The sequence below is a fragment of the Eucyclogobius newberryi genome, unplaced genomic scaffold, assembly GCF_026437365.1.
Source record: "Eucyclogobius newberryi isolate DKJ021-1_F unplaced genomic scaffold, fEucNew1.0.hap1 SCAF_15, whole genome shotgun sequence".
NCBI lineage: Eukaryota > Metazoa > Chordata > Actinopteri > Gobiiformes > Gobiidae > Eucyclogobius > Eucyclogobius newberryi.
Genome location: NW_027315779.1, coordinates 22,584,250 through 22,593,785, shown reverse-complemented (window position 1 = coordinate 22,593,785; position 9,536 = coordinate 22,584,250). Strand labels below are relative to the sequence as shown.

The following is a 9,536-nucleotide window of genomic DNA, read 5'->3' as shown; positions in this document are numbered from 1 at the left end:
TAGACATAAAGTGTATGCTGTTATTTTGGACAGATTTTGAGTATGTCGTCTGTAATTTAGATGTGAGTTCAAGATTGTAAATAGTTGTCAATGTTTCTGACCAGAGGTGATTGGGTTGTTGTTTTTGTTGTAGCTGCTTCCTGGGTGCAAAGTACACGTACTCGCTCATTTTCACATTAACAGTTTGGTGATTCTCCAACAACCGTGGCTGAATATTCTCCAGATCAGAGGAGAGTTTTGTATTGATATTGTTTACAGCTGGATTGTGACATATTCTGTGATTATATAGTGGATACAAATGTCATATGATGTGATAAATGATCATATAGTATCTAAGGCCATGTGGTATTATGAGATGATCAGTTAAATCATTAATATATATGATCAATTACTCATTTTTTAATGCAGGAGCCAGTCAAGTCATGTTGCAAAAGGATAACATTAACTACAACAGTCTTACCTGTGTGTATAATTAACTCTCCTCACATTACAGAAGTTGATATGTTTAAGTTGTCAGCTAAGTAAAAGTAGAAAGCCACCTTAAATAACTCAATACAAAACAAACTTTAATACTTATTTTTTTAAAGCACAGAACACATCAATGCTCCTGAGAATGTATAAATTAAAAAAAAGTTCACACCTCAACTTACACAGCTGATATTGTGAATTGTTTGACACAAATGTGAGAATGGAATTAAACTTGCATTTCCTCAGTGTTGCTCTGTGAAATCTGAAGCTGCTGAATCAAAGCTAAAAGACAAATGATAAATGGACATTAGACAATAATCAAACCATATCTGTGAAAGAATGTGATAAGAAATGTACCTGTTATTATCTCCTCCTTTACTTTATGGAGTTCCTTCTTCACTTCCTCAAGAATCTCCTGCCATATCAAAAGTTTACAATGTTGAGGTATGATATGCATGAATATACTGTCTATGCATAATTTACATGCTAAATAGTGAAGGCACAAACCTGTTTTAATCTCTCTACATCCAAGCCATCACTTCCAGATACTTCAGGGGTCTTCTTTGTTATCTTTATCCTTAAACAGCAAAGAAGGAAATCAACTAGGTTATGGAAATAATTCATTTATTTGTGGGTTTCAGCCTCCTGTTTAAAGGGGACGTTTTTTGACTTTTGACCATTTAAAACAGACAGGCAGTTCAAGCAGCTTCTCATTTATAGTATACCTTTAAAGTGTATAGAAAATATAACCTGAAATATTTTTGTGTAGAAAATATAACCTGAAATTCCTCTGTACTACAAGCCTATACCAATTTTGACCAGCAGGTGTCGTATAAAATGTGCAGCACTGTGCCCAACTGAATAAAGGGATTTTTAAAATATTACTTACTGAATTAGACAACTTGACTTTTACTACAGGTAGTCTTAAACATGTCTACATCTGAATAAGAGGTAGCCAAAAGTAGAAAACAGAAGCATAGCCGATAAAATCAAAACAGTACTTCTCTTTTAGCCTCAGACTAAAGCCAGCAAATGACAAAGTGAGTTTGTGGAGAGAAAACAGAAATGAAAGCTGTACCCGTTTCATCAAAGCAGGTTTGGGTGGCAGGAAGCAGTAAAGTAAAGTAAAGTCTACGCAGTTGTACCTGGAAAGAGATGCAGCGCTGGGAGAGGACGTGGTGGGACTGCAGTCTCTATTGGTGGAAGATTTGGGCCTGGAAACATTCAAAGAGTTGTCAGTGTTTGGTCTGAAAACTGTGACGTGGTTAGAAATACTTATTGAAAAGACATTTTATTTTATTATAACAGGAAGACAGGGTTGATATGGCGATATTTCCATTTGCCGATCACAAGGTTCAACATCTTTATGACTCCTTAAAGGTCCACTATGTAACTTTTCTGTTGAAGGGTTTGCCTGTTTGTCTCCATGGAGATGTTATTGATATGCCAAAGATAGATTCAGTCGGCATCTGAGGGAATGTGCACTGTCCGACCTTTGTCAGGGAAGCAATCCATTCATTTTGATGTAGAAGAACTGTTCTGTCGCTCACTACCACAAGAGCAAACGCCAAATTTAGTAGAAATATTGTCCTAAATTCAGACACATGGAGGCAAATAAAGTGGTCAAGCCGCCCAAATTTGTATAAATATCCAAGAATGCTAACGGCAGCTGCGGGCTAAATGCTTCTGCGATGCTAGTGCCGCCTGCTGTATTTGAACATACTACAGGTTATGTCCATGCCAACAACCTATATTAAGACTCAATTGTGACTCGACTTTAATTAGCTTTAAACACACATAATTCACCAGGAAATGTATAAAAGAGTGAAATCTGTGTTTCCCACTGAATCCAAGGAGACAAGCAGGCGGTGGACCGCCCATTAAAAGTTACATAGTGCACCTTTAATATAACTAGGTGAAATAAGCCAAGCTCTTATGGTCTTTGTGAGATTTTCTTTTCTCTTTTTTGTTGCAAGAGGCTCCAATGTTCGTCTTACCTAGGCATGGTGGCAGCTCTGTCTTTGGGTTTCTCATCTGAAACATATTTAGTTTATCTTAGTTATTACTTATATTTCGACTTTTGCCAATTATTTTTACAAGAACAAGCCGGGTGAATATAAAAATCTGCCATGCTTTTATTTGCATATTGGCACTTTGACACATAAAGTAAGGCTCGGTTTTTAGACTCTGCATTTCCTGTGTGATTCCAGTCTAATGTCTGTGGTAGTGAACTGAAAGTGTGTGGTACAAACTTTACCTTCTGCTCCTGAGAACCTCTTTGGCGCTGACTCATTATTGTCCTTCACAAAAAAACATCGGCTGTATTAATAATTGAGTATCATGTCCAACTTAGTATTGTAAATAATTAAAAATCTGCTTTAAAATGTTCTTTTTGTTTTGAATCAAAGCGTTGTAATTTTCAACAGTTATAAACGTTTACACAGAAAAATAAGTCATTTTAACAATCATGTGTTTGTTTTTTTGAAAGATTTTGTGGCCCATAGGCTTTATTAGACAGGAGAGGAATGTGTGAAATTGGGGATGAGAGAGAAGGGAGGACACGTAGCAAACTGCCGGAGTAGAGATTCAAACTCACAACCACCGGGCAACAATTTTAAGAACAACTTACATTTTGCAGTTCCTCCTTTTTTGGGAGTGGGTTATTTGAAGCCTTCCTCCTACAAAATGGGGGAAAAAAAATCACAATAACATATCAACTTTATGTAATGCTATAATAATAAAGTATGTCCTGCATTGTTCACTTTACAGTTGTTTAGTTTAGAAGTTTATGTATGTGTTTTTTATCGTTTGTCCATGTTCACTGAAGGTAAATAAGAATGTCATTACATATTGTACTGTGTGCATGTAAGTCACAAATAAACTTTAAATATTGCACGATTTACCTTCTGGCAAGAATAGCACTCATTTCTCCCATTAGGCCACCGCCACCGTCTCCTCCACCAGAGGAGGGCGCTGGTTTGGGGGCGGCTGCTGCTTCATCCTGAGGAAGCAATGAAAATGAGTATAGAAAAAATAAGTAGAGTAATGAGAAGTAAAAAGTTGTTAATGATGGATGAAAAATAGATGAGGTGACTAGAGCTCAAAGCAGACATAAAACCACTTCCTGAGGAACAGACACAACAAACGAGAGGGCCACATGTGACTCTACACGTGTGTGACTGCACGTTCACACAGGCAGAGAACAGACGGAAATACAAATATATTATGTTATCAATACATGCTTCTGGATTGAGATTCACAGCTCTATTTTGAATTGAGATTTAGTCATTTAATTGTCAGTGAGGTTGAGGTTGAAAGCCATTTGCATTTGTTTTTTGAAGACTAAATAAGATAGAAAATTAAAAATGTGGGAAAATATGAGGGAAACAAATTATATACTTTTTTCTCCTCATATCACCAAACCCTAAGACCCTAAAGACTTGTGAATGTTATGCAACTAACTATTTATAAATGTTGAAGGTTTATTTGTGGGCTGCTGGCTACACCTAAATAAATCATGCTTAAGTAAGTGAATGTTAGTCTGAAAATGAGCCGGCACATTGAGTTGTGTTAATCAAAGGACAGTTGAATCCACAGCACTGGAGTTGACATAGTTCAAAGATTGAAGAAGCAGAACATTAACAACACGATCTCTACATTGTTCTTCTGTCATGGTTCAACTGCAATAAGTAAATGATGTACAGTATACATATGCAGTACTTTCATTGAACAGCTCTCTGAATGCACACACGTACCTTTGGAGCAGATTTGCGGAGTTTGGCCCCGGCCAAAGCTGCAGCCAGATTGTCCCCTCCACCGCCCCCAGTGGAGGGAGGGGGGAGAGGTGGGGGTGGAGGAGGCCCTGCTCCACCACCAGAAGGAGGAGGTGGGGGCGCTGGTGGTCCCGCTGACGGAGTTGGGCCGGGGGGTGGAGGAGCGGGCGGGGCAGGTGGTGCGGGCGGGGCAGGAGGCGGAGCTGGGGGGGCAGGTGGAGCCGCAGCAGGCGGGGGGGCGGAGGCCTGTCGCTCCTTCTCCTGTCTCTGTTGTTCCAGTCTAAACATTAACAGCACTGGGTAATGTTAGCCACTGGGCACTAACTAGCATCAAGTCAACTGACATTACACTCCTCCAGAAGGACCACTAACTGTTGTGAGGGTCCTACTATTGTCAAGATGATATTCCAGAGATTTGGGGATTGTAATTATTTTTTTCTCTTTTGATTGTTGGTTTGGAGTACAAACAGATACTGATTCATTAAAGAATGGTTCATTTGACTGAGAATTCCTTTTACATACTGCCTGCACAGGAGGTTGATAATTCTCTTTTATCAGATGATGGGCAAAAGGAAATAAATAAAAACCTTTTTTAAAAGAAAATTCAAATGTCTCGGCGGCAGGACATTGGAAGTATAAGATGTCAAACAGATTTAATTTACCGTCTCTGGTGTTCAAGCTCTTGGGCAGAAGGTCCATTATCAAGTGGAGCTAAAAATGAAAACACATTTCTTTATAAATGTTCTTTTTTAAGAGAAAAATAAAGCATCACATCACTGACAGAGATGGGTCAGAGATGGGTCAGAGATGGGTCAGTGGTACAGAAGTGTGTACCTGCAGGAGCTGGTTCATTAAGAGCCTCTAAAGCGTGTAGCATGGCTTTAGCGAAGACCGCCCCGTCCTCCTTACTGCTGAAGTTCAGCCCCCACACCTGCTTAGGGTCCCGCCACTGGTGGAAATTTGGGGTGGCCTGGTTGTACTTCATTCCCTTTAGAATTGGACAATTTATCACCACCTGCAATCATAAAAGAGTGGAATATTTATGACTTATTATTTAGTAATTACAGTGAGGAATATTTTTAGGTGTCGGTACTTTAGTTACATTGGATACTTTTTACTATTACTTCACTATATTTGAAAGCTACTACTTTACTTTACTACAACTTTTTTTCTTCTACTTTTTTGGACTGAAAAGTAAAGTATTAATCTGCAGTGTTTGCCATGGTGACATTCTGCCTAAAGATTTTGAGTCAAAGACCGGGTTTTGACATAAAAATATACATTTAAATTACTATAAAAATGACGTTATTGATTCAGTTGCTTCTTTTGAACAAAAATCAACACAATTTTGGTCAAATGTAGTGTTGTCTTGATCAAAGTCACAACATTTAACACTTTGATAGTTCTGTATCCTCTTTCCTCAAGACTTAACACACTTGAGTACTTCTTCCACTGAATCTACATTTGGCGTTATCTTGATCAGGGAATAGAACAAACTGCTGACCCTTCGGTTGGTGGGCAAACACTAAACCCACTGCACCACTCTTGTTATATCAAAGCTCTTTGTTTTTTGTTGTTGCTTTTTTCAGAATTCTATATTGAGCATGAGTAGGAGACACCACGGAGTTTGCTAGTTCTACTTTTGAACTGAAAGAGGAAGCTGCAGGGCTTATACCACAAAGTAACATTTCAAAATGTGAGTCAGAGATGGGAGAATACAGTCTGACACACTGTGGTCAATTATAATGTTCAGACAATGTAATGAAACGTCCTGGTCAAATTCAGGATGAAACGCCTTTGGTTTTACGTGAAAATACATGCGCAATATCTCAACCAAAATTCACTAACATCAGTACAACCAGAAGAACAACTTTTTAAAGAACGTACAGTATTTCAATTTCCACAGAAACTTATTGGAATCTAGAGAAATATAAGATAAGATCATCCTTTATTGTCCACACATGGGGAAATTTTGGTGTTACAACGCAGTAGATAGGGAAAGGAACAGATAAACTAGGAAGTTTAAAAAAAAAACACTCTTAATAGAAGAACTCTTCTAAACAAACAAAACTCCTCTCATATCTTAATAGGGAATGGAGGAAAAAAAAAAGATAAAGATAAAAATAAAATAAAATAAAATGAAATAATAATAATGAAATAAGTAAATAATAATAAAATAAAGTAAAGTAAAAATAGCTAGCGTAAGACTAAATAATACTAATACTAATGGTAAGTAAACACTCTTATTTACATCAGTTGTATGCACATGAATATGGCCTCTTGCTGGTGCCCAGAGTCAGGACAAAACATGGGGAATCTGCGTTTCAGTTTTATGCAGCTAAAATCTGGAACAGTCTTCCTGAAGATGTGAGACAGGCTTCTACTCTGACAATGTTCAACTCTAAGCTAAAAACAGTTTTGTTTAGCTGCGCATATGACTGAAGGGATTTTTTCTTTGCACTCTTCTCTTTTGTTTGTGATTTTATTAGTTTAGAAAATCAGTTGGATTGATAATTTTTAATTTAGTTAATTTTATTGTATTTCTGTTTCTGTAATTTCTTTGTGATTTGAATGCATTTTTCCTGCTTTGTGAAGCACTTTGAATTGCCTTGTGTATGAAATGTGCTCTACAAATAAACTTGCCTTGCCTTGCCTTGCCACATGAATATGACAGTATTGCACATGGTTAAGTCAGTATTGCACATGGTTAAGTCAGTATTGCACATGGTTAAGTCAATATTGCACATGGTTAAGTCAGTATTGCACATGAATATGACAGTATTGCACATGGTTAAGTCAATATTGCACATGGTTAAGTCAGTATTGCACATGAATATGACAGTATTGCACATGGTTAAGTCAGTATTGCACATAGTTAAGTCAGTATTGCACATGAATATGACGGTACTGCACATGGTTAAGTCAGTATTGCACATAGTTAAGTCAGTATTGCACATGAATATGACGGTACTGCACATGGTTAAGTCAGTATTGCACATAGTTAAGTCAGTATTGCACATGAATATGACGGTACTGCACATGGTTAAGTCAGTATTGCACATAGTTAAGTCAGTATTGCACATGAATATGACGGTATTGCACATGGTTAAGTCAGTATTGCACATAGTTAAGTCAGTATTGCACATGAATATGACGGTATTGCACATGATTATGAAATATGCAACTAAAATAACTTGTTTTGTGATTTTCTTAGTGCGCTACAGTTTGAAAAGCTGTGTTTCTTTGTCAGTTCCTGTTGTTGCGTGTGTGCAGGCGCCTTCTGGAGTCTCGTACCTGCTGGTCGGCCTGGAGCTTGCGTCCCACCACTCTGAAAGTGTGGGCCGTCGGACTGTGGTAGATGTGCACTCGGCTCAGGGCGGGAGCGTCGGAGCCGGCCGGGACCCAGCGTTTGGTGCCGTCATCGTAGAGCATCACAGTGGCTCTGACCTGGCACGTGCTTGACTCACTGACGAGGAAGCGGCAAAGAGAAATAATAATGCAGTTATAAAAGATATTAGAAGCGTTGCGTGGGTACATGTCTGTCCAAATATTGATTTTTAAAAAGATAGCTGGAGAAATGGTTGCTTCTTCACGTTCAACTGAAATATGTTTGGTCTATTTAGGTAAAAAAAGATATGGTCAATATTACCGAGGACAAAAAACCAAGGCGCTCGAGGCGAGTTTAGAAAATGATCATATATTTGGGCCCAGCATGAACTTTTTCAGGGTGCAAACAGTTGTGTGTGTGCCTCCTTTTATAAAGAGAGGGACTGGAACAACCCCACCTCTTAATAAAGAAGATTTACAATGTTTAACATGCAAACAAATCTCAGTTTAATACATTTAATCACAAAAAAAGAATGCCTTTTATATGTGCAGTGCTGTTTTTGCACACTTTACATCACATGCAATGGTATTTATGTATTTATTTATTTATTATTTTTCCCCTCCATCCCTTGTTGGGAAATGGGAGGTTTTGTCTATGGGAGTTTTTGTTTATAGGAGATCTTCTACTGAGAGTGTTTTTCAAACTTCCTATAAGTGATCTGTTCTTTTCTTTTTCTGTATCTACCTCTGTATCTACCTGCGTTGCAACAATGAAATTTCCCCATGCGGGACAATAAAGGAATATCTTACATAATATAAATTGTATCGCTCTATAGATCAATTGTTATTGTATTAGAGACATCTTTGGATCAGGCATGTGACATAGATCAACAGTATGTACTCCGTAACCTTCAGCTTATTTCACAAAATAATAAGAATTGTAAATTGGAAAACCCACTTCTCAAACTGACGGCCAAATCAAAACTGTTCCTACGGCGACGGACTCCTGTGACCAAGTATCTACAGTGAATTATTGTTCATTTTAAAATCATTTGCCACAGATTGTTCTGAATTCTTCATTTCACAACTGATTTAAACGTTGGCACATTCACACTGGACATGGAGGCTGAAGCGTGTGGGATGAGGATAAAACAGCAACATGCACCGATCCCTCTAATAAAAGTAATATTAATGCAATATCATCATCAGTAATCATCAAACTGAGATATTGCCACGTTCATATCCCAGGTCTTTGATGCGTTGGGTGTGCAAACTGTATTCTACGACTAAAACAAGGCACTGCAACATTGTAAAGAATCTACAGACATAAACTGATATAACATTTAGAGCGTATAATGAGTATTTATTGTGTGAAATCTCCACTTCCTCCCTCTTTTGTCACGACTACTTCCTGTGTTCTGTGCCTCGGCTGACTATTTCACCTGTCGATATATATATATATTTCAGTTTGATATATTTTAAAATCTTGCATTACACAAAGCATATTCAAAAGACATCTTCAAGTGCCTCACATTTCCAAAACAATTACAAAAACGCAAACATGGCAAAGAGAGACATTGAAATTGGACTAAACTATGGCAAAAAGAGACATACCCCATAGTTGTAGTTTATTCCAGTATTTGTCCCAGTTTGGAGGATCTTCTCGTTCTGGCCCAGGTCCTGCTGAGTGGATCTCAGTTTGCGCTCATAGCTGCGTGGACGCCTCCGGCTCTCTCTGTGGTGACATATCGAACAGCAGCACTTGCACTTCTGCCTTTGCACCCTTGTTTCCTAGACACTTTTTTTTTTCTTCTACCCCTCGTCACACTTCCTGCTCTCGTCTGCTTCTCGCCAACCTCTTAATTGTCACTTCACACGTTTTTCTTCCCCTGCTTTCCTCGTAACACCGCTCTGATCCGTGCATGGCAACTCAGTAGAACATGTCTGCAGTGGCTTTTAAATACATAT

At 38.2% G+C, this 9,536-nt stretch overlaps 1 protein-coding gene across 1 annotated transcript; it reads right to left on the bottom strand.

The window, feature by feature from the left end:
• Nucleotides 1–650: 650 nt before the first annotated feature.
• On the bottom strand, nt 651–9,324 carry LOC140361153 (uncharacterized). Its single transcript, XM_072446804.1, has 13 exons — nt 9,183–9,324; nt 7,536–7,707; nt 5,076–5,256; nt 4,904–4,952; nt 4,224–4,521; nt 3,372–3,469; nt 3,098–3,146; nt 2,726–2,768; nt 2,466–2,502; nt 1,614–1,682; nt 976–1,045; nt 826–883; nt 651–750 (listed from the first exon to the last, which is right to left on the bottom strand). The coding sequence occupies exons 1-13, from the start codon at nt 9,185–9,187 to the stop codon at nt 695–697; spliced, it is 1,185 nt and encodes a 394-aa protein (XP_072302905.1). The 5' UTR covers nt 9,188–9,324; the 3' UTR covers nt 651–694.
• Nucleotides 9,325–9,536: the final 212 nt, after the last annotated feature.